At 46.1% G+C, this 25,866-nt stretch overlaps 1 protein-coding gene across 1 annotated transcript in view; it reads right to left on the bottom strand.

The window, feature by feature from the left end:
- The window catches only part of LOC138289887 (PC-esterase domain-containing protein 1A-like), a 181,660-nt gene that overhangs the window by 93,004 nt on the left and 62,790 nt on the right, over positions 1–25,866 (bottom strand). Inside the window, exons 4-5 of the mRNA XM_069230207.1 lie at positions 20,367–20,599; positions 13,490–13,640 (exon numbers count right to left, since the gene is read on the bottom strand). Coding sequence (XP_069086308.1) covers positions 13,490–13,640; positions 20,367–20,599 — 384 coding nt within the window. The remainder of the gene's footprint in view (positions 1–13,489; positions 13,641–20,366; positions 20,600–25,866) is intronic.

Below are 25,866 nucleotides of genomic sequence, written 5' to 3' on the forward strand. Positions count from 1 at the left end.
AGGGGTACTTACACTCTGTACCAGGACCAGTTGTCCCTTATTAGTGTAGAAGAGGTGTTTCTAGCAGCTTAGGCTGATAGAAGGTAGCTATGGAGAGCTGCTTAGGCTGAACTAGGAGACATGCAAAGCTCCTACTATACCACTGGTGTCATATGCACAATATCATAAGAAAACACAATACACAGATATACTAAAAATAAAGGTACTTTATTTTTATGACAATATGCCAAAAGTATCTCAGCGAGTACCCTCCGTATGAGGATAGCAAATATACACAAGATATATGTACACAATACCAAAAATATGCAGTAATAGCAAAAGGAAGTAATGCAAGCAACGTACAGTCACAATAGATTACAATGAGAGCACATAGGTATAGGGGCAACACAAACCATATACTCCAAAAGTTGTATGCGAACCACGAATGGACCCCAAACCTATGTGAGCTTGTAGAGTGTCGCTTGGACTGTAGGAAAACAGTGAGGGTTAGAAAAATAGCCCACCCCAAGACCCTGAAAGGTAGGTCTAAAGTGCGCCTATATTCCCCAGAGAGCACAGAAGTCGTGATAGGGGAATTCTGCAAGGAAGACCAGCACCAGCAATACAACAACTATGGATTTCCGGACGAAAGTACCTGTGGAACAAGGGGACCAAGTCCAAGAGTCGCGACAAAGTCAAGATTGGGCAGATGCCCAGGAAATGCCAGCTGAGGGTGCAAAGAAGCTGCCACCGGACGGTAGAAGCTGTGGATTCTGCAAGAACGAAGAGGACTAGGAACTTCCCCTTTGGAGGATGGATGTCCCACGTCGTGAAGAAGCTTCCAGAGGTGTTCCCACGCAGAAAGAACGCAAACAAGCCTTGCTAGCTGCAAGGGTCGCGTTTAGGGTTTTTGGATGCTGCTGTGGCCCAAGAGGGACCAGGATGTCGCCAATTGCGTGAGGAGACAGAGGGGGCGCCCAGCAAGATAGGGAGCCCTCACAGAAGCAGGCAGCAGCCACAGAAGTGCCAGAACAGGCACTACGAAGAAGAGTGAACCAGAGCTCACCCGAAGTCACAAAAGGAGATCCTACGACGCCGGAGGACAACTCAGGAAGTTGTGCACTGCAGGCTAGAGTGTCGGGGACCCAGGCTTGGCTGTGCACAAAGGAAATCCTGGAAGAGTGCACAGGAGCCGGAGCAGCTGCAAATGACGCGGTACCCAGCAATGCAGTCTAGCGTGGGGAGGCAAGGACTTACCTCCACCAAACTTGGACTGAAGAGTCACTGGACTGTGGGAGTCACTTGGACAGAGTTGCTGAGTTCCAGGGACCACCCTCGTCGTGCTGAGAGGGGACCCAGAGGACCGGTGATGCAGTTCTTTTGGTGCCTGTGGTTGCAGGGGGAGGATTCAGTCGTCACCACAGGAGATTTCTTCGGAGCTTCTAGTGCAGAGAGGAGGCAGACTACCCCCACAGCATGCACCACCAGGAAAACAGTCGAGAAGGCGGCAGGACCAGCGATACAAGGTTGCAGTAGTCGTCTTTGCTACTTTGTTGCAGTTTTGCAGGCGTTCTGAGCAGTCAGCGGTCGATCCTTTGGCAGAAGGTGAAGAGAGAGATGCAGAGGAACTCTGATGAGCTCTTGCATTCGTTATCTAAAGAATTCCCCAAAGCAGAGACCCTAAATAGCCAGAAAAGGAGGTTTGGCTACCTAGGAAGGAGGATAGGCTAGCAACACAGGTAATAGCTTATCAGAAGGGGTCTCTGACGTCACCTGCTGGCACTGGCCACTCAGAGCAGTCCAGTGTGCCAGCAGCACCTCTGTTTCCAAGATGGCAGAGGTCTGGAGCACACTGGAGGAGCTTTGGGCACCTCCCCTGGGAGGTGCAGGTCAGGGGAGTGGTCACTCCCCTTTCCTTTGTCCAGTTTCGCGCCAGAGCAGGGCTGGGGGATCCCTGAACCGGTGTAGACTGGCTTATGCTGAGATGGGCACCATCTGTGCCCATCAAAGCATTTCCAGAGGCTGGGGGAGGCTACTCCTCCCCAGCACTGACACCTTTTTCCAAAGGGAAAGGGTGTAACACCCTCTCTCTGAGGAAGTCCTTTGTTCTGCCCTCCTGGGCCAAGCCTGGCTGGACCCCAGGAGGGCAGAAACCTGTCTGAGGGGTTGGCAGCAGCAGCGAAACCCCGGGAAAGGTAGTTTGGCAGTACCCGGGTCTGTGCTAGAGACTCTGGGGATCATGGAATTGTCTCCCCCATGCCAGAATGGCATGGGGGTGACAATTCCATGATCTTAGACATGTTACATTGCCATGTTCGGAGTTACCATTGTGACGCCATACATAGGTAGTGACCTATGTATAGTGCACGCGTGTAATGGTGTCCCCGCACTCACAAAGTTCGGGGAATTTGCCCTGAACGATGTGGGGGCACCTTGGCTAGTGCCAGGGTGCCCACACACTAAGTAACTTAGCACCCAACCTTTACTAGGTAAAGGTTAGACATATAGGTGACTTATAAGTTACTTAAGTGCAGTGGTAAATGGCTGTGAAATAACGTGGATGTTATTTCACTCAGGCTGCAGTGGCAGGCCTGTGTAAGAATTGTCAGAGCTCCCTATGGGTGGCAAAAGAAATGCTGCAGCCCATAGGGATCTCCTGGAACCCCAATACCCTGGGTAACTTAGTACCATATACTAGGGAATTATAAGGGTGTTCCAGTATGCCAATGTGAATTGGTGAAATTGGTCACTAGCCTGTTAGTGACAATTTGAAAGAAATGAGAGAGCATAACCACTGAGGTTCTGGTTAGCAGAGCCTCAGTGAGACAGTTAGGCATCACACAGGGAACACATACATATAGGTCACAAACATATGAGCACTTGGGTCCTGGCTAGCAGGGTCCCAGTGACACATAACATACTGAAAACATAGGGTTTTCACTATGAGCACCGGGCCCTGGCTAGCAGGATCCCAGTGAGACAGTGAAAACACCCTGACATACACTCACAAACAGGCCAAAAGTGGGGGTAACAAGGCTAGAAAGAGGCTACTTTCTCACACTCTGCTTTGGGGAATTCTTTAGATAACGATTGCAAGAGCTCATCAGAGTTCCTCTGCATCTCCCTCTTCATCTTCTGCCAAAGAATCGACCGCTGACTGCTCAGGACGCCTGCAAAACCGCAACTAAGTAGCAAAGACGACTACTGCAACCTTGTATGGCTGATCCTGCCGCCTTCTCAACTGTTTTCCTGGTGGTGCATGCTGTGGGGGTAGTCCGCCTCCTTCTTGCACCAGGAGCTCTGAAGAAATATCCTGTGGGCCGATGGAATCTTCCCCCTGCAACCGCAGGCATCAAAAGACTGCATCACTGGTCCTATGGGTCCCCTCTCAGCACGACGAGCGTGGTCCCTGGAACTCAGCAACTCTGTCCAAGTGACTCCCACAGTCCAGTGACTCTTCAGTCCAAGTTTGGTGGTGTTAAGTCCTTGCCTCCCCACACTAGACTGCATTGCTGGGTTCCGCGTGATTTGCAGCTGCTCCGGCTCCTGTGCACCTTTCCAGGATTTCCTTAGTGCACACCCAAGCCCGGGTCCCCAACACTCTAACCTGCAGTGCACAACCTTCTGAGTTGTCCTCGGCGTCGTGGGACTCCCTTTTGTGACTTCGGGTGGACTCCGGTTCACTTTTCTTCTAAGAGCCTGTTCAGGTACTTCTGCGGGTGCTGCCTGCTTCTGTGAGGGCTCCCTGACTTGCTGGGTGCCCCCTCTGTCTCCTCATCCAAGTGGCGACATCCTGGTCCCTCCTGGGCCACAGCAGCACCCAAAAACCCTAACCGCGACCCTTGCAGCTAGCAAGGATTGTTTGCGGTCTTTCTGCGTGGGAACACCTCTGCAAGCTTCATCGCGACGTGGGGCATCCATCCTCCAAAGGGGAAGTCCCTAGTCCTCTTCTTTCTCGCAGAATTCCAAGCTTCTTCCAACAGGTGGCAGCTTCCTTGCACCCTCAGCTGGCATTTCCTGGGCTCCTGCCCACTCTCGACACTGTCGCGACTTTTGGACTTGGTCCCCTTGTCTTACAGGTACTCAGGTCCGGAAATCCACTGTTGTTGCATTGCTGGTGTTTGTTCTTCCTGCAGAATCCCCCTATCACGACTTCTGTGCTCTCTGGGGGTAGTAGGTCCACTTTACACCTACCTTTCAGAGTCTTGGGGTGGGCTATTTTTCTAACCCTCACTGTTTTCTTACAGTCATAGCGACCCTCTACAAGCTCACAAAGGTTTGGAGTCCTGGTTCGCATTCCACTTTTGGAGTATATGGTTTGTGTTGCCCCTATTCCTATGTGCTCCTATTGCAATCTACTGTAACTTTACATTGCTTGCATTACTTTTCTTGCTATTACCTGCATAATTTTGGTTTGTGTACATATATCTTGTGTATATATCTTATCCTCATACTGAGGGTACTCACTGAGATACTTTTGGCATATTGTCATAAAAATAAAGTACCTTTATTTTTAGTACTTCTGTGTATTGTGTTTTCTTATGATATTGTGCATATGACACCAGTGGTATAGTAGGTGCTTTACATGTCTTCTAGTTCAGCCTAAGCTGCTTTGCCATAGCTACATTCTATCAGCTTAAGCTGCTAGAAACACCTCTTCTACACTAATAAAGGATAACTGGACCTGGCACAAGGTGTAAGTACCTCTGGTACCAACTACAAGCCTGGCCAGCCTCCTACAGATCACATCTGAATTGTTGGAAACAGCTGGGAGCACCCTGACTCGCACTCCAGCATGCAGTCAGCCCCGTTGCATCATGGTAAATGTAGTACAAATGTGTTCTCACTTTATTAAGTAGTCCGTAGTTTTTCACCTTAGTGGGTGCAGCTAGAGCTGTATAGTGAGTGGTACTGAAACCTGAGAGGACGTTTGGTAGCATTTCCAGCAGCCCCCGAAATAAACCTGATGCTCTCTGCTGATGAACTAAACCTAAAAACACGAGTCCAGAGTACAACAGCCAGAGGTCCAAGCAAGCTTTTCACTCTTTGCCACTTATGCCTGCTGCGCACTTATGAAGATGCTCATGGTGGAAAGGCAGTCTCTCTGCAGCCACTAAGATCCGCAAAGCTGGTCTCCTAGCAAGATGCCGAAGATTGCAGTCAATGGTGCCAATATAGTCTCCACAGACGTTCTGTAGCCCTCTATGAACAGACTGCAAAGAGCTGCAGCTCTTTATTTCCCTGCGGTGTTGGATACCGAGGTAGCAACAGGTTTGGACTGTCCTGTAAAGAGGAGCACTGGGTTACTGTACTGCCCACCTTGAAACAGAACTGCATCTGCTGTATCTTTACATTACTCTCCTCAAAGTTCAGTATACACTTCGTCGAAACAACCAGGATCGCTCTTAGCAACAGTAGCTACATTCTGACACCGTGGTGGCTGCCGAATGCTTACACATGCCCTGCACTGGCATGACGTATAACAGCAAGAAAGCGCGTAGTGAACAAGTTACTTACCTTCGGTAACACATTATCTGGTAGAGACTATCTAGCTGCACATTCCATACCTTTGAATTCCCTGTTGTCAACTTCGAATCCAGAATTTTTTACTGAGCAATACTTTGCGCGCGCCGTTGGGTGGCATTGTTTGTATCCGCGTACGTCATTCGGCTTTGTGTAGTGTCGTCAGACTCGCTGGAGTGGTCTTTGACGTCACAGTCGTCTATAAAGGCACCACCATGGTGTGCGTACGTCAGTTCTTTTACCCACAAACTTCCACGCCAGAAGCACAGAATCATGGATAGAACCAACAGTTTGTCTGTGCAAAACTAGGGTCCTGAAAGGGACAAAACCAAACCCTACTAGACATATCTGCAGAGCGGGGAGGCATGGGTACGTGTAAGGAATCTGCAGCTACATAGAGTCTCTACCAGATAATGCGTTACCGAAGGTAAGTAACTTTTTCATCTCACAGACTTCTAGCTGCAGATTCCTTACCTTTGAATAGCTACCCAAGCCATAACCTCCTGTCGGTGGGCTGCGGATAAATCTCCTTTACACTAAAAAGTCCTCTATGGCTGAATGGGCAAAGTATTTGCCCCTCTGGACCAGACTGTCCATGCAGTAATGTTTTGTAAACGTATGCAATGACGCCCACGTTAATGCCTGACAGATATCCAGGACTGGAACGCCAGAGCTAGCTCAGTAGTAGCAGTGTTGCCCCTGGTAGAATGAGCCCTCAATCCCTCAGGAGGCTGCTTCCTGGCCATAGCGTAGCAGATCTTAATACAGAGAACGACCCGGCATGACATTATTAGTTTCTGCACTGGCCGAGCCTTCTTTGCTCCAACGTACCTCACAAAGAGTTGATCATCCACCAAGAACTCTTTTGTGCAGTCAAGGTAGAACAACACTCTTTTTTTGGTCAAGCCAGTAGGGTCGCTCTTCTTCCTTAGAGGGATGCGGCAGAGCAAATAAAGTGGGCAGGGTGATGTTCTGACCTAGATGAAATGGGGTCACCACCTTGGGGAGGAAAGAGGCACGAGTTCTGATAACCACCTTGTCTGAAAATATGGGGCCAGATGTATCAAACATTTTTGCGATTGCAAGCGCCCTAACGGGCCGTTTGCAATCGCAAAAATGCATTTGGGTATGTAACAAGTCCCATTTGCGACTACATATCAATTCGGTATAAGGAAGGGGCGTGTCAAGGGCGTCCCTTCCTAATAACGAATCACGGAGGTATGTATGATTTTTTTGTGACTGTGAATGCGGTCGCAAAACACTCGCAGTTACCACCAATTTCAAATTGGTGGAAACCTATTTACAAAGAGGAAAGGACCCCTTTCCCTTTGTGAATGCATGCAAAAACGTTTTTTTAAAGAGCAGGTAGTGGTCCCACAGACCACTGCCTGCTCTAAGAATGTGAAATTGTTTTTTCATGTTTTAAAACACATCCAGATTTCCTTTAAGGAAAACAGGCAGCTATTAAAAGATTGCTTTATTGAAAAGCAATCACAGACATGGTCTGCTGAGCCCAGCAGGCCACCATCCCTGTGATTGTAGCCATTCGCAAGGGCTCGTAAATTGCGACCTACTTCATGAATATTAATGAGGTAGGTCCGTTTGCGAGCTCTTGCGAAGTGCAGTATGAAACTCCTGGAGTTCCACATTCCAATAGCGATTACTTAATTGCGATTTGCTATAAAATTGCAATTAGGTAATCGCTATTGTGAAGAATGATACATCTGGCCCATGGTGAGATGCGGTGGCTTAGATGAGAGCCTGCATCTCTCTCACCCTCCTAGCAGATGTTATGGCCACTAAAAAGGCTGTCTTGATGGTGAGCAGCCAGAGGCAATTGTGTAAGGGCTAGAAGGGAGAACACATCAGACATGTGAGGACCAGATTTAAGTCCCATTGGGGCATAACAAAGGGCGTAGGGAGAAACCTATGTACAAGCGCTTTGAGGAATCGATGAACAATGGGAGATTTGAAAAGTGAAGACTGATCAGGCAGCCGAAGGAAGAGTGCCCAAGGCCGAACCCTGCTGGGCAAGAGATAGTATAAAGAGAAGGATATCAGAAAGAGAAGCAGAAAGGGCTCCAGATCATCCAGAATAAGGGTGGGGCTCGCACCACCAGTGGGCACAGTGGAGCGTTGACGTCGGGACCGATGCCGGAAGAGGCAAACTGTGTGGAACTGGCATCGATCCTGACCCGATAACGGATTCTGGGGTCCCCAACACCTCCAAAGCCGTTGAAACAGATGGGGCCCCCATCCCTCCTGACCCCACGGGGCCCAAAGGCTCACCAGCTGGGTCAGCCAGCTCAAATACGAGGCACATAGCTTCGTAATTTTTTTTTTTTTTTTTTAAACTGAGCGGGATCGGTCCGGTTCCTGGATAGGGGGGAGGGAGACGCAAAGTTGGCCCGGGCACCCATTCCACAAAACCACACGTGGAACGTCGATGTTCCAGAGCTGTCGACGGGCATGATGAGGTTGAAGTCCTCTTGCACTTCTTTTTGTGCTTCTTCCCCTCACCCTCCTCCTCGAGTGGTATGGTGACCTGCTAGGAGTCGCGCCAACCGACGTAGACTGCCAGGCCGCCATGAGCTCCAGAGACTGCTCTCAAAGCTTTTAGGCCCGTGCCCCAGCAGTCGGAACACAACTTCGAAGCACCTGAGGAATACCCGGGGGTTCATTACCGACATGGCGCAATGGCATGCACTACACGTCTTGAACCCCGCCTTCCTTGAGGACATCTTGCACATATGAAAAAAATCTTTGACAAAAAGGTCAAAAAAGGCTTGCCAAAAAAGGCTGAGGGTAGGTCAATCCCAGACCTGCGCTTAACCAGCGTGAAAGGAAAAGAACCAACATACGTGCAACAGGGTGGTTCCTTTATAGTTGACTGTGATGTCACAGATGGCTCAAATGACACGGACGATGCCATGCGGAGCCAAACGACGCACGTGGATCTGAATGATGCACGTGGATCCGAACGACACCACCTGACGGCGCATGCAGGGTATTGCTCAGCAAAAAATTCCAGATTCGATGCTGATGCCAGGGAATTCAAAGGTAAGGAATCTGCAGCTAGAAGTCTCTAACAGATGAACACTGGGCATCTTCAGTCACGCTAAGGATGACTTTAATTCTCATCACCAAAGCCATGCTGTACAGTAAGTGCACAATTCAAGCAATGCCTAGCATGGAGAAAAACAACCATGCCAATTGCTTATGAGGGTTAACTCCAAAACACTTGTGTTTTGGCACATTTTTATCTCATCACATGCGTTCTCACAACAAAGCTGCCTGTAGCTTGACTGAAAGTGATTAACAAAATGTCTGAATTAATCTCAGAAACTAGTAAATGCTCTGACATTACAGCCCACCACTACACAGCACTGTGACTACACACAATGAACAAAATTATATGCAGATCAGCCTTGGCCTTTTCCAATAGGACCAGTCCTGCCCGAACGGGTAGGACACATAGCCCTTGAAGATGGAGACAAGCCCAAGCCATCAACTCTGCTGACTGGCACATGGAAGTGCGGTTCGAGTTCAACTGCATGGTGAGTCTAGACCTCCAAATCTTTGCATTTTCAGCAATTACTATTCTTATACATCTGGTGAGGAACACTTCATAGGGCAGGGACATAAGCAAACATCACAGCATTTCTAGGACAGTATCTGACTGTGTCAACAGCGATACAATACGGATAGGACATTTTTCCCCATCTGCCTTACACCTTTCTCTACACATGCATGTACCATAGACTTCAGATCTCAATGGAGGTCCTCACCAACTAAGGAACTAGTACAAGGAGTTTGAAACAAATTCCATAAACGCAGGAGCTAGTATTATTCATGAACAAGGCAAAGAAGCGCTACGTCATTTTCTTTACAAGAGATCAGCAGGTCTATATGGCCATACACAAATGTTGATCGATATGGTTGATTTGATCTTAAACAACAATTTTTTCCTTTTTAAAAATGACTGGTACCGCCAAAAACGTGGTGTAGCCATGGGATCTAAATTTGCACCATCCTACGCTAATCTATTTATGGGATTTTTTGAACATAAAAAGATCTGGAGCACTGAAGGGAGTAAATGGGTCTCAGATATACTATATTGGGGTAGATACATCGATGACTGCCTTATGATCTGGACAGGTGACCTACAAGAACTGGATAACTTCATAAACTATCTTAATAACAATGACTACAATATTCGATTCACTTCAGAACATAGTGATTCCAGCATTTCGTTTTTGGACGTAGAACTTTTTATTTTTAACGACAAGATTGAGAGTAGACTTTACAGAAAAAGTACCTCTTGCAATTCTATCTTACATGCAAGGAGTGCACATCCAGTCCATCAAATCAACTCTATACCGTTTGGCGAAATGATAAGAGCCAGACGGAATTGTAGTCTAGATGAGGATTTTGACGCATGTATAGAAGACATGGCCATGAGATTTAAAGTACGGGGTTACTCCACCCGAGTGATTGACAGAGCCCGTACTAGAGCCAAGCGTGTAAAGAGGTCTGATACATTGGGTAAAAAATCTAGAACTAGAGACTCTACAATCCGCTGTGTCACCAGTTACACCAAAACTGCCAATCTGTTACGTAAATGTATGAATAGACATTGGTACATCCTAACAGCAGACCCTACTCTCAAAAGAGTGGTTCCGGATACCCCGGTGTTTACTTATAGAAGGGGCAGAACTCTCAAGAATTTTCTATGTTACAATTATCGCAATAAACCCAATCCAATTAATTGGCTTACTAGCCGTGGTAAAGGTTTCTTCAAATGTGGCCATTGTGGAATGTGTAGATGGACCAGGTCTGGGATCACCACATTCACAAGCTCTACTGGGGTACAATACAACATTGACTATAATATCACATGTGACACCAATTTTGTCATCTACATGATCATCTGTAAATGTGGGCTTTATTATATAGGTAGCACCATCAGACCTCTGCGAATTAGGGCGAGTGAACATTTCAGAGCCTTACGACATGAAGACGAGAGATACCCTATAGTAAGCCATATTCGGCATTGCCGCAAACAGAATGATATATGTAGTTTCGAATTTTTTGGCTTTGACCGTATCAATAAAGATCCTAGAGGAGGCAACAGAGAGTTAGCCCTCAGAAAAAGGGAATGCCAATGGATCTTAAAACTCAGAGCGGTAGAAGATGGACTGAATACAAATTTTGAAATGGAGTACTTTCTGGGTGAATAGGATATTGATTAAAGTTGTACATATATATTTATTCACTGCTCTGTATATCATATTCCCCAATTTTGTTCTTTTTATGTTGATTTCCTCACTAACTTTCTTCTATGCTGAACTGTGTCCATATCTATTGGAAAATATGTTGTATCTTGCCCAACGGGGCACACTGTATATATGATGTTTCATCAATTTGTCTATGAACAATATGTAAACTTCTCTCTAGGGTCACACTATGGACTAACTTGGATGTATCATAGTAGATTATCAATAATACTGTTATATATTGGCCACTAGTAACGTATTCTCTCAGAATTTGCACTTTTAGGTTATACACCTTGTGATTCTTGATTATTGTGTGTCCCTTACAACCAACGATTTTTGACATTTCATTCACTTGTTGTAATATCTTGTCTCTGATTTTCCCTCATTCTCGTGCCATATTAGGTAGTGGTTATTATATCAATACACTTTCTTTTCATTTCTGGGCTAGATATTGGGCTGAAGTCACTATCAGCCGCTCTTAAGGCTAGGCAAACCCGGAGTCTGCTTTAATTGTTTTTAGTGTGCTCCAATGTTAACGATGTCCCAAATAGATTAGTATTTGTTTAAGCAGGTAGTTTCTCTTCTTTTATATTGTTTATAGTTATTTGCTGGTGTTAATGACTATTGGTCGTATCTTTACTATTCTGCAAGTGTTAGATACTAATTTTGGGCTCAGAAATAGGTTTTACTTGTTCGCTTACATATAATTTATATATTTACTTTATATCAACTCCCTTTCAAGATGGCGCCTGTTTTTTTACCAGCGCGCTGACTGTAGTCCCTCTTCTATGTTATCATTAAGAACGTGATCACAAACAAAAGCGCCGGTTCTCAGACGCTCGTTCTACGAGGATAGATCTCGGTCACAGAGAACGCCGTGCAATGATCTGACCACGGCTACGATGTTCCCATAAAGATACTAGCATATTTGATTAAGGTGAGCGTTCCTGAGGGGTGTTGTGTACTCAACTACTCGAGCATAACGTTGAGTAGTTTTTCTATTGATTTGTTTCCTACTATATTCGGAATGATGGCATTCGTTTCCTCTATTTCGTTTCCAGATTACATATTAGGATTCCTGCAGTATTATACTGGGATGTGATAATTAACTGCGTTCATCACACGAGGTCAGTGTTAGACCGGATTGGTTATTATTGGACGTGGTGGCACGAATAATTCTACTAGACATCATATTATTATTAGTCATCACAATAGTCACTCGCACTTATTGCCTTTATAGATTTCCTAGACCACGATAAGAGTACCGTTGAACACAGGCCGTACCTGACTTTAAGGTATGTCTCAACTCTGATGGGGTTCACAGTTCCGATATTATCATAGGTTTGGACACATTTTCACGCAATATCAGATCGGGATATCTATTATTATAGGACTGGTACTTTATATCTATATCTATCTATGTTTATTCTGTTGATATTCCTGATACTTTGATAATGTATATCTGTGGGATAATAGGTCTTTCTCTCTCTTTCCTTCTTTCTCTCATTCTATATATACATATGCTTTGTTCTACATTCCTTACATCTCTCATTCTGGTGACGTTAATATTTATTTATAACTCTCTTCACACATCATCACTTGGTGATATAATTCCTATATGGTTGAGTATTGACTAGTTATGAGAACTTGACTCAAGATGTTTGACCCTTTATAAATGGATTGCAGCATATTTTCAATTGTCCAAATTTTGGGAGATTAAGTCACATATAGCATGTTTTGACTTGCACAAATTTCATGATAACTTCTGCTCTTAACTTGTCTGTCTGAGATGACATGTACTTAGATACAAATGTGTTCTCAATTTTACAGCCCTGATGAAGTCCGTGAGAGGGATCTCTCATTGGACGAAACACGTGTTGGCTGTGGAAGCTAATTGTACATGATTTCAAGGACATTTCCCTATTATGATTGAACTACTTCAAGAAATAAATTTATCCTGATACCAGAGCCTGGCGTGATTGCCTTTCACACAGAGGATTTATTACATCACCATACTCTTAAAACTTTACTCTTGTGAGTGCTCTGACAGCTGTTTGTTGTTACTGTCAGTTTCCTTTGAAACATTGGAGGAGTCAGGAAGATCGTCCTGTCATGAGCACCATGACATAAATAATCTGTGAACTCGACTGCATGGACTTACTGTGAGCGCCCGTTACCTATGTCCTTCTTCCTAGCGGCTTTTTTCTCATTTTTCCCCATCTGCCTTACACCTTTCTCTACACATGCATGTACCATAGACTTCAGATCTCAATGGAGGTCCTCACCAACTAAGGAACTAGTACAATGAGTTTGAAACAAATTCCATAAACGCAGGAGCTGGGAGTGTCTCACCAGTAGGGTTTAGTGGCAGGAGTTTACTTTCCCATAGGATGACAATTTGAAATTGTGTCATTAGGAATACGAGAACAGCATTGGAATGAACATCCCATTAAATTGTTGATTGGTTTTAAAAACATTGAAAATGTCTCAGAACATCAGTCCTCTAATCAAAATCAATTATGACAACATGGCTGATTTCAACACACCTTGACACCCATGACAATAAATTTAGGAAGGAGAGAAGGATTTTTGGGTACATAAGTTGGCAACATAATTAAGCATCAAACTGTGCTCTAGTTTATACACAGACTACATATTCAGACCTTGAACCAAAATGCCCCATGTGGGTTACACGAAGGGGTCTACTGTACCTCAGGTATAAGGAAGCCTCCGGTAATCTTGTGGGCAAGAGGCATTGCCATATTCCAGACCACAAGGCACTCTGGAAGAACCACCTCATCTATGCGGGTGAACATCTTTTCCAAGTTAACTTTGTAATCCTCCATTGAGTGGGGGCCATACCTGAGGGAAGAAGGATGATAACAAGAAATGAAAATGTCACTTACCCAGTGTACATCTGTTCGTGGCATCAGTCGCTGAAGATTCACATGTTGTGCATAGCCCGCCATCTGGTGTTGGGTCGGAGTGTTACAAGTTGTTTTTCTTCAAAGAAGTCTTTCGAGTCACGGGGCCGAGTGACTCCTCCTTTTTGTCTCCATTGCGCATGGGCGTCGACTCCATCTTCGATTGTTTTCCCCGCAGAGGGTGAGGTAGGAGTTGTGTTGTAGTAATAGTGCCCATGCAATGGAGTGACTAAGTATGTACCTATTTAAGGTTTAAATAATATATATACAAATGTACAAAGCTCAAGCTAACTTCCGAACTGCTACAGGCTCCCAGGGAGGCGGGTGGGCACATGTGAATCTTCAGCGACTGATGCCACGAACAGATGTACACTGGGTAAGTGACATTTTCAGTTCAATGGCATCTGTCGCTGTAGATACACATGTTGTGCATAGACTAGTAAGCAGTTATCTCCCTAAAAGCGGTGGCTCAGCCTGTAGGAGTGGAAGTAGTTTGAAATAAGGTTCTTAACACGGCTTGACCTACTGTGGCTTGTTGTGCGGATAGCACGTCTACACAGTAGTGCTTGGTGAATGTGTGAGGCGTAGACCATGTGGCTGCCTTACATATTTCATGCATTGGGATATTTCCTAGAAAGGCCATGGTAGCACCTTTCTTTCTGGTTGAGTGTGCCCTTGGTGTAATGGGCAGCTGTCGTTTTGCTTTAAGGTAGCAGATTTGGATGCATTTAACTATCCATCTGGCTATACCTTGTTTTGATATTGGGTTTCCTGCATGAGGTTTTTGGAATGCAATAAATAGTTGTTTAGTCTTTCTGATGTTTTTTGTTCTGTCAATGTAGTACATTAATGCTCTTTTGACATCTAATGTATGTAGTGTCCTCTCAGCTACGGAATCTGGCTGTGGGAAGAACACTGGTAGTTCTACCGTTTGATTTAGGTGGAACGGTGAAATAACCTTCGGTAAAAATTTAGGATTAGTCCTTAGGACGACCTTATTTTTGTGTAGTTGTATAAAAGGTTCTTGTATTGTAAACGCTTGAATTTCGCTTACTCTTCTTAGAGATGTAATGGCGATGAGAAATGCAACCTTCCAGGTTAGGAACTGTATTTCGCAAGAGTGCATGGGTTCAAAAGGTGGACCCATGAGTCTTGTTAAGACAACATTTAGGTTCCATGAAGGAACAGGTGGTGTCCTTGGTGGTATAATTCTTTTAAGGCCTTCCATGAATGCTTTAATGACTGGTATCCTATATAGTGAAGTTGAATAGGTAGTCTGCAGGTATGCAGATATTTCCGCAAGGTGTATTTTAATGGAAGAGAAAGCTAGGTTAGATTTTTGTAAGTGAAGCAAGTAACCCACTACATCTTTTGGAGTTGCGTGTAATGGTTGGATTTGATTATGATGGCAGTAGCAAACAAACCTCTTCCATTTACTTGCGTAGCAGTGCCTAGTGGATGGCCTTCTGGCTTGCTTTATGACTTCCATACATTCTTGGGTAAGTTCTAAGTGTCCGAATTCTAGGATTTCAGGAGCCAGATTGCTAGATTCAGCGATGCTGGATTTGGATGCCTGATCTGTTGGTTGTGTTGTGTTAACAGATCTGGCTTGTTGGGCAATTTGATGTGGGGTACTACTGACAGGTCTAGCAGTGTTGTGTACCAGGGTTGCCTTGCCCAAGTTGGTGCTATTAATATGAGTTTGAGTTTGTTTTGACTCAATTTGTTTACCAGATAAGGAAGGAGAGGGAGAGGAGGAAAAGCGTAGGCAAATATCCCTGACCAGTTCATCCATAGGGCATTGCCTTGGGACTGCCTGTGAGGGTATCTGGATGCGAAGTTTTGGCATTTTGCGTTCTCTCTTGTTGCAAACAAGTCTATTTGAGGTGTTCCCCAGAGTCTGAAGTAAGTGTTTAGAATTTGGGGGTGAATTTCCCATTCGTGGACCTGTTGGTGATCTCGAGAGAGATTGTCTGCAAGTTGATTCTGGATCCCTGGAATAAACTGTGCTATTAGGCGAATGTGGTTGTGAATTGCCCATCGCCATATCTTTTGTGCTAGAAGGCTCAACTGAGTTGAGTGTGTCCCCCCTTGTTTGTTTAGATAATACATTGTTGTCATGTTGTCTGTTTTGACAAGAATGTATTTGTGAGTTATAATTGGTTGGAAAGCCTTCAGTGCTTGAAAAACTGCTAGCAGTTCTAGGTGATTTATATGCAGTTTTGTTTGATGTACGTTCCATTGTCCTTGTATGCTGTGTTGATCGAGGTGTGCTCCCCACCCTGTCATGGAAGCATCTGTTGTTATTACGTATTGTGGCACTGGGTCTTGGAAAGGCCGCCCTTTGTTTAAATTTATACTGTTCCACCATAGAAGCGAGAGGTATGTTTGGCGGTCTATCAACACCAGATCTAGAAGGTGACCCTGTGCCTGTGACCATTGTGATGCTAGGCACTGTTGTAAGGGCCTCATGTGCAGTCTTGCGTTCGGGACAATGGCTATGCATGAGGACATCATGCCTAGGAGTTGTAATATCATCTTTGCTTGTATTGTTTGTGTTGGATACATGCGTTGTATGATATTGGTGAAATTTTGAATTCTTTGTGGACTTGGAGTGGCTACTCCTTTTGTTGTGTCTATTATGGCTCCTAGGTATTGTTGTACCTTGCACGGCAGAACGTGTGATTTTGCAAAGTTGACGGTGAAACCTAGTTTGTAGAGGTTTTGTATGACCTGATTTGTGTGGTGTGAGCACCTTGTCAGTGAGTTGGTTTTGATTAGCCAGTCGTCTAGATACGGGAATATGTGTATCTGCTGCCTTCTGATGTGTGCAGCCACTACTGCTAGACATTTTGTAAAGACTCTTGGTGCGGTTGTTAAACCAAACGGCAATACTTTGAATTGGTAATGTATTCCTTTGAATACAAACCTTAGGTATTTCCTGTGCGATTGATGTATTGGTATATGGACATACGCGTCTTTGAGGTCTAAGGTTGTCATGTAGTCCTGTAGTTTTAGCAATGGTAACACTTCTTGTAGCGTGACCATGTGAAAGTGTTCTGATTTGATATAGGTGTTTAGTATTCTGAGGTCTAGGATTGGTCTCAGTGTTTTGTCCTTTTTTGGTATTAAGAAGTACAGTGAATAAACTCCTGTGTTTATTTGTGTCTTTGGTACTAGTTCGATTGCATTCTTTTGCAATAGTGCTTGAACTTCTATTTCCAGAAGGTCGGAATGTTGTTTTGATAAATTCTGTGCTTTTGGTGGTATGTTTGGAGGGAATTGTAGAAATTCTATGCAATAACCATGTTGGATAATTGCTAAGACCCAAGTGTCTGTAGTTATTTTCTCCCATGCTTTGTAATAATGACCTATTCTCCCCCCCACTGGTGTTGTGTGGAGGGGGTGAGTGACATCTGAGTCACTGCTTGGTTGTAGGGGTTTTGGGGCTTTGAAATTTTCCCCTATTCCTAGGGAATTGCCCTCCTCTGTATTGGCCCCGAAAGCCTCCCCTGTACTGTCCCTGGTAGCTGGACGGTGTTGCCTGTGAGGTGCTGGCTTGTGTGGCCTGACCCCGAAACCCCCCTCTAAAGGGTGTCTTGGGAAGGTGCTGTAAGTGCCTCTGCTCTGCGGGGAGTAGAGTGCGCCCATGGCTTTAGCAGTGTCAGTGTCCTTCTTTAGTTTCTCAATTGCCGTGTCGACCTCTGGTCCGAACAGTTGTTTCTCATTGAATGGCATATTGAGCACTGCCTGCTGTATCTCTGGTTTAAAACCAGACGTTCGTAGCCATGCGTGCCTTCTTATAGTCACAGATGTGTTAATTGTTCTCGCAGCTGTGTCCGCTGCGTCCATAGAGGAGCGTATCTGATTGTTAGATATGTTCTGTCCTTCCTCAACCACCTGCTTAGCCCTCTTTTGTAGTTCCTTGGGTAGATGCTCAATGAGGTGTTGCATCTCGTCCCAATGGGCTCTGTCATAGCGCGCAAGTAGTGCTTGAGAATTAGCGATGCGCCACTGGTTTGCAGCTTGTACTGCGACTCTCTTTCCGGCTGCATCGAACTTGCGGCTCTCTTTATCTGGGGGTGGTGCATCCCCAGATGTGTGGGAGTTGGCTCTCTTACGAGCTGCTCCTACTACGATGGAATCTGGTGGCAGCTGTGTGGTGATGAAAACAGGGTCTGTGGGAGGTGCCTTATATTTCTTTTCCACCCTCGGTGTTATTGCCCTGCTCTTGACCGGCTCCTTGAAGATTTCCTTTGCGTGCCGAAGCATTCCTGGTAGCATGGGCAGGCTTTGGTAGGAGCTGTGGGTGGAGGAGAGGGTGTTGAATAAGAAGTCATCCTCGACTGGTTCTGAGTGGAGGTTTACGTTGTGGAACTCTGCCGCTCTAGCCACCACTTGTGAATATGCTGTGCTGTCTTCTGGTGGTGAGGGCTTTGTAGGATACGCCTCTGGACTGTTGTCCGACACTGGGGCGTCGTATAAGTCCCAAGCGTCTTGGTCCTGGTCACCTTGGCTCACGGTGGTGTGAGCCGGGGAATGTGATGGAGTTTGTGCTGGTGAAACATTAGTTACAGGTGGAGGAGAGGGTGGCGGAGTTACCTTTTTCACCATTTTTGTTTGTGGTGCTTGGTCTGTCTGAAACTCCAGTCTCCTTTTTCTCCTAATAGGGGGAAGGGTGCTTATTTTCCCTGTTCCTTCCTGTATGAAAATAAGTTTTTTGCGTATGGTCCACTTCGGTGGATTGCAATTCTTCCTCAAATCTATGCTTTCGCATCTGAGAGGACAGGGATTGCTCCTCTGAATAGGAGCCGGTAACTGGGTCGGTTGCGGGTTGTTTCGGCACCGAAACCCTGTCTGTATTCTTTTTCGGCTCCGAGGTGACCTTTTTCTTTTTTGGAGTCAAAACCTCTCGGCGTCGATCTTCCTCGGTGCCGCTGTCTCGGCGTCGAGCCGTTTCGGCACCGGTATCTCGGCGTCGATCTTTTTCAGCAGCACTTTCTCGGTCCCGAGCAGGCTGCGTGCTGGTGTCTCGACCGGAGTCGGACGATCTCGGCACTGTTTCGGCCTTTTTCGGTGCCGATGGTCGGTCACCGAATTTATGGGTCGAGCCATGGCCTGATGGCAGTGGCATCCCCTGGGCCTTTTCACTTCTTTTGTGTGTTGGCTTCGACGTCTTACTCACAGTTCTTTGATCGTCGAATTCCTCGGAGTCCGATTCGTGGATCGAGAAGGTTTCTTCTTCCTCTTGTTCCTCGAACTCCCGGTGTGCTGTCGGCGTGGACGCTATCTGAAGTCTTCTGGCTCGACGGTCACGGAGTGTCTTTCGGGACCGGAACGCACGACAGGCTTCACAAGTATCTTCACTGTGCACAGGCGAGAGGCACAGGTTACAGACCAAATGTTGGTCTGTATACGGGTATTTGTTGTGGCATTTGGGACAGAAACGGAACGGGGTCCGTTCCATCAGCGTTGTTCTACACGCGGTCGGGCCGACCAGGCCCCGACGGGGGATCGAAAACTACCCCGAAGGGCACCGGAGCTCTTCAATCTTCGATGCGGTGTCGATTCTATCTAAGCCGATCCCGAACGCAACAATACCGACGTAATCTTCCGATAGTTAGCTAACTTTCCGTTCCGAAACTCGGAGCGACAGGAACACGTCCGAACCCGATGGCGGAAAGAAAACAATCGAAGATGGAGTCGACGCCCATGCGCAATGGAGACAAAAGGAGGAGTCACTCGGTTCCGTGACTCGAAAGACTTCTTCGAAGAAAAACAACTTGTAACACTCCGACCCAACACCAGATGGCGGGCTATGCACAACATGTGTATCTACAGCAACAGATGCCATCGAACAGTTAGAGTTTCAAATTGTCAACTCAAAATAACTACTCTCACTCAGAATCGTACGAGAGAGACAAAAGGCTGCAATGTATTTCAGCACTGCCATCTACAGCATTAAGTAGATATTTTAGTATTTTTGAGATGTTCAATGATAGCTATGGTGAAGCATATGAAATAATATTTAACACACTTCTTCGTGTATCAAACTGTCATGGACTCCCAGACAATGCCGCTCAGGCTTAGGAACAACCCAGATTTCAGAAACTCAGCAACGCTTCCTTTGGAACCAGCTCAGAAGACTGAACACATGCAAGGATAAGTATTCTATTGGAGCACCATTTACTCAAGCTTTGCTGCTTATCTATTTCAATGATCCTCCTAGGTATATTTTCTGACGGGACATAGGAATAATTTAGCTGCTGGTCGGACGACTGACGCACACTATTCCCATTGCACTGTGTGAGGCTATGCTAGCTTGATATGCTGCATGCAACTCCCAGAGCACAACCACTATACTCCGTGCACAGTGATGGGGCCTAATGTGAAATGTCATGGTAAGAACCCTTATGAATACGAAAATGGAGAATCTCTTAATTTCAGCAATCACCTCTCTGAAAGCACCACTTTGGCGAAGTGGTGGAAATTTCAAACAGTACAAAGAGTCTATCAAAACAGGTCCATGCTACGTCAGGCATGAGTTATTGAAGTGCACATATTAGTAAATCATGACTGTACATTAGAACAGCATATGGGGGTCCCAGGTGGAATAAGTGTACAGAACAACGGTAAAGGGGATAGTCACGGCTGCCCGCTTTACCTTGAAACATCCCAGACACAGGAATTGATGATCAGGACATCTGGCTGTGGTCCGGCCTTGAAGTCTGCCAGAATGCTCTCCAGGTAGTCAGAGTACACCCGGGTCAAGAAATAGAACCGCACCAGGTGGTGATCAGTGCGGTACTGGCGCACCTCCCGGTACTTTGTACCATTGTTAAGTTCACCAAGCCTTCCGCCTTCCACAAGAAAGTCATGCTCGAAGGACAGCTCGCCCTGCAGAAAGGAAAAAAACACACTGGAGTGTCCAGGATTGCCAGGTCGCAGGTCTCAAATTGTAAAGTGGGTTTAGGCCTTTTAAAGATGCATTCAATTCCTTCTCAAACATATTCTGTACAAGTTCTCAACATTGAGGCCAGTCTCTTCCCTTTCATCTCTGCAGGCTGCGATGCTTATAATTATCAAAAGTTACCTGGACAGTGGTTCAAACACTGGATGGAGCATGCTAGACTGTTAGTTCAACATCCCCACACAACACATGCAACATATTCTAACATATGATTGTGGGACACGCCAGCATAGGCCTGACATAACCAATCTGCTCTGTGAAGAAGTATGGTGGTAAACAATGGTCCTTGATTTGCGCGCCAATTCAGACAGGATTATCATGTGTTAGCAAACTGCATGGATACAATTACAAATCTTTTAACACTATAGCTTCGTTCCAGGAGGTGAGGAGCCAGCATGAAGCATTAAAATAATCCCCGAAAAGAATCAAATAAGCAAGGCTTTATAATATTAACAACTGCTGAAAATAAAAACCAGTCACTCGTCACCTTCACTCCACCACCTGGATTTGAAGAACAAATCTTACCTTGATGGTGATGAACCCAAGTAGCAGAAATTCAACCAAACAGAAACTAAACTGAGTTTGCTTTCTCATGTTTTGCATTTTTTTCCTTAGATTACCGTTTTCTAGGGGGTAGCTGTGCTTCCAGGGGGAAGAACAATTACTTGCCCTTGGTAACATCCTTGCTAATGGATACTCTATCTACCCACAGATTCCTCATCTTGTTCCTCTCGCTAGACTAGATCCAGAAACTGGCAACAGCTCTAGAGTGTCAGCAAGAGACATCGGCTTCTCTTCTAACCCAAAGCTGCATAAATGTTACTTACCTTCAGTAATGCTTTTTCTGGAGAATACAGAAGCTGCCAGTGGATTCCTCACCTTATGAATTCTCTCAATGCGCCAGCATTCAATGGAAATTTTCTTCCTAGCTCTCCACATTGACGAGGATGTCACAATTGCTCGGCTCCGCACAGGACTCAGTCTGACGTCACTGGAGCCATTAGAAGTCCTCGGTGGGGTGCTGACGTCCGTTTCACCATTTTTACCATGCCTTCGAGGCCAACAGGTGAATACGGACATCACAACACAACATATTTATAAATAAATCAAATGTATACAAATATACATACTATCTATTACATCAATAGTACACTCTTGGTATGACCAGACAGGCAACGGGGAGGCGGGTGGGACAGTGAGGAATTGTATCCACCAGAAAAAGCATTACCGAAGGTAAGTAACTTGTTCTTCTGATAGCTATAAGTACCTGTGTATTTCTCATCTTATGAATAGAATCTCAAAGCAGTTCCACACCCGGAGGTGGGTGCCCGACTGGTCAAGCCAAGAAGAAATGCAAAACAGAACGAGCAAAATGGCCATTCCTCCTCACTTGTAAGCAATAATGCTTTACGAAAGTGTGGAGGGAAGCCCAAGTTGCTGTCTTACAAATATCAGCAACCGGCACACCTCTAGCTAAAACCGAAGAGGCAGACAGCCCTGGTGGAATGGGCCCTAATGCGGAACCTTCTTTGCTAGTGAATAAAAAAATCTTTATGCCAAGAATGACCCACCTTGAAAGAGTTCTCTTGTGGACTGCTTTACCCTTCCTTTTGCCCACATATTCAATGAAGAGGTGATCATCAATTCTGAAGTCTCTTGTCTTTTCTATTAAGAAGCTCAGGGCCCTTCTGAGATCCAAGCGATGCAGCCTTTCCTCCTCCTTCTATAGATGGGGAGGAGGTTAAACAGACGGAAGAGTTATAGATTGTCCCAGATAGAGGGGAGTGACAACCTTAGGAAGGAAAGCCGCCCTGGTTCTCAGCACCACCTTGTCAGCATGAAAGGTAGTGAAAGGTGATTTCACACAGAGCTTAAAGCTCACTCACACGTCTAGCCGATGCGACAGCTGTTAGAAAAACTGTCTTAAAACAAAGTCTCAACGGGCAAGTATGCATATGCTCAAACGGTGAACCCATCAAAAAAGTCAAAACTAAATTCAAATCCCACTGAGGCATTACAAACAGAGGGAGGAAACTGGTTTGTTAACCCTTTAAGGAACCTAAGAACTATAGGGGACTTAAATAAGGAAGGCTGATCAGGTAGGCAATGAAAAGTCGACCGTGCCGAAAAATACCCTTTCACTGTTGCAACTGCACAACCTTTCTGTGCCAAGGAAAGTGTAAAATATTCGATAAATGGGCCCTTAGGGGATCAATTTGTCTTTGTCCAAGTAACAAATGTTACCCATCTACCAGCATAGACAGTCTTGGTGGAGGGTCGCCTGGCAGATTAGATAATGGGCACCACTTCTGGAGGGAGAGAAAAAGAACTCAGATTGCCCTGTTCAATCTCCAGGCACGTATGTGCAGGCCCTGGAGGTGGGGATGTAGAACCTGCCCCTGCGAGGGGAGGTCTGCCTATGAGGGAGACGGAGCAGAGGGCACAGTGAGTTGAAGGAGGTCTGTGTACCACACCCTTCCTGGACAATCTGGGGCTATTAATATGACTTTGGCCCGGATTTGGTGAATCTTCCTCAGGACTCGAGGAATCAAGGGTATGTGAATAAACATGCAGTCGGTCCCTCCAGGTCAGCTGAAACGCGTCCCACAAAGCACCCTGTATCGGAGACTTTTGAGTGGCAGGCAGGTCTAACTGAGTTGCTCCCCGCATCCGGAAGATGTGAAGAACCACATCCAGATGGAGACGCCACTCATGATCGGCCGAAAAGTGCCAACTGAGACCGTCCACACGTACGCTGAGAAGTCCGGCCAAGTTGTTTTCTATTATGCAAATCCGATGGTCCTGTGCCCAGGACCAAAGCCGTACAGCCTCTCTGCAGGAGAGGTACAACCCTACTCCTCCATGCTTGTTGATGTACCACATTGTGGTGGTGTTGTCTCAAGACTTGTACCGAAAGACCGCGAATGGACGGGAGGAAGGCCTTGAGAGCCAGACGGGTCTCCTGCAATTCCGAAAGACTGATGTGAAACATCTGTTCTACTGTAGCCCAAAGGCCTCTGATATCCAGGTCCCCCTGATAAGCTTCCCACCCTACAGTGGAAGCATCCATTATGACTGTGGTCACCGAAGTCAGAAGACAAAATGGCCTTCCTTGAGAGAGGTTGCGGTCCACAGTCCAACATTGCAGATCCACTGCAGCGTCTCTGGAGATAGTTATTGACTCCGAGATCCCCTTTGTTTTGACACCACTGCTTACAAAGGCACCACTGGAGAGCCCTTATGTGCTGGCGTGCGTGAATGACCAACAGAATGCAGGAAGCGAACAGACAGAGCAGACGTAGGACTTTCAGAACTGGAACAGACGCTCCCTTTTGAAACATTGGAATCATCGCCTGAATCCTCCATGGAGGAGGGTAGGCCCGATTCAATGTTGTGTCCAGTACTGCCCTTATAAACAGGAGGTGCTGAGAGGGCTCCAGGTGAGACTTGGGCACGTTTACCATAAAGCCCAAGTTGTACAACTGGGTTGTCACCTGCAAATGATGCAGCACGAGATCTGGGGACTCTGCTCTGATCATCCAATCGTCCAGGTAAGGGAATACAGATACTCCCTTCCTTCCGAGGTCCGCTGCAACCACTGCCATCACCTTCGTGAAGACTTGAGGTGTGGAAGACCAAAAGGAAGAACTGCAAACTGGTAGTGTTGTGACCCTACCATGAACCGGAGATACTTCCTGTGCGACTTCAGAATAGAGATTTGAAAATAAGCATCCTGCAAGTCGACAGAGACACCATCCAGTCTTCCTTGTTCAACGCAAGAAGCACCTGTACTAGGGTCAGCATTTTGAACTTTTCCTGCTTGAGCAACCAATTCAAAATCCTCAGATCCAGGATAGACTTCAATCGACCATCCTTCTTGGGAATGAGGAAATACCTCGATAACATCCCTGACCCCTTTCCTGCTCCAGAACCAGCTCCACTGCACCTTTTAACATAAGGGTATGCACCTCCTGCTGAAGCAACAGGAGATGCTCTTCTGAGCAAAATTAATGAAGGGGAGGGAAGGGGGGCGGAAACCCCCGAAAGGGAAGGGCATAACCTTTTCCCACTACACTCAACACCCAAGAGTCCGATGTTAGTCTCTCCACAAGTGGGAGTTAACAACAGCCTTCCACCAACGGGTAGGACATGCTGGTGGAAGGTACAAGAACTAGGGCTGCTTCCCTGGCTGGACTCCCCTGGAGGATGAAGAGGAGGAGGAGGTAGGCTGCTGGACGGCTCCCCGCATTCTAACTCTCCCACGACCCCTGTAGGACCTGTAGAGAGGGTTGGCAGGCTGTTGGACGTAGGACTGCTGCCTCCCACGAAAGGACGATCAATGGCCAAACCCTATGAATCTGCGGAAAGGTCTGAAGGGCGGAGAAGAAGCTTGAAGCCCCAAAGATTTTGCAGTGGCTCTTGCTATCCTTAAACCTTTCCAAGGCTGAGTCCACCTTTGCTACAAAAAGCCTTGCACAGTCAGATGGGCAGTACATCAATGTAGCCTGCGCTTCAGAGGAAAACCCCAAACCTCTGAGCCAAGCATGCCTCCTAGTCACAATGGAAGTCCCCATGAGTCTAGCAATAGAGTCCACAGTGTCCAGTCCTGATTGATTCACCTGCTTAGCTGCCTGTTGGCTGTCCTGCAACAGTTCACTAAAATGTTCCTGAACTTCCTGCGACAACTTAGGGACTACCACCTTCGCCGTATCCATTAGGGCATAAATGTATCTCCCCAGTACAAAAGTTGCATTAAGTGATTTTAAGGCCATGCTTTCCGAGGAGAAGCACTTCTTTGCAGACTGCTTCATGCGCTTTGACTCCCTATCCGATGGCGTTGTAGGGAAACTAACCCAGAGCCTATCTAGAAGAAGAAGAAGCTTGTTGGGACAGAAATTGTGGATCACCAGGAGCCGCCTTGTACCTTCTGGCTACAGTCTTAGAAACCGCAGGTGTAGTAACTGGTTTCTTCCATATCTCGAATATTGGCTCCGTTAAGTTGTCATTGAATGGGAGGAGGGGCTCTGAAGAGGAAGCTAGTGGATGTAAAACCTCTGTCAGAATATTGTTTTTTTAACTCTAACACAGGCAGTGGCAAGTCCAAAAAATTCTGCCACCTTCCTTATCACCCCATGGTAGGTAGTCGCTTCTACTGCAAGTTCAACTCCAGGGGATAAAAGCTCCCATTCAGGGG

Source organism: Pleurodeles waltl, chromosome 1_1 (genome assembly GCF_031143425.1).
Source record: "Pleurodeles waltl isolate 20211129_DDA chromosome 1_1, aPleWal1.hap1.20221129, whole genome shotgun sequence".
NCBI lineage: Eukaryota > Metazoa > Chordata > Amphibia > Caudata > Salamandridae > Pleurodeles > Pleurodeles waltl.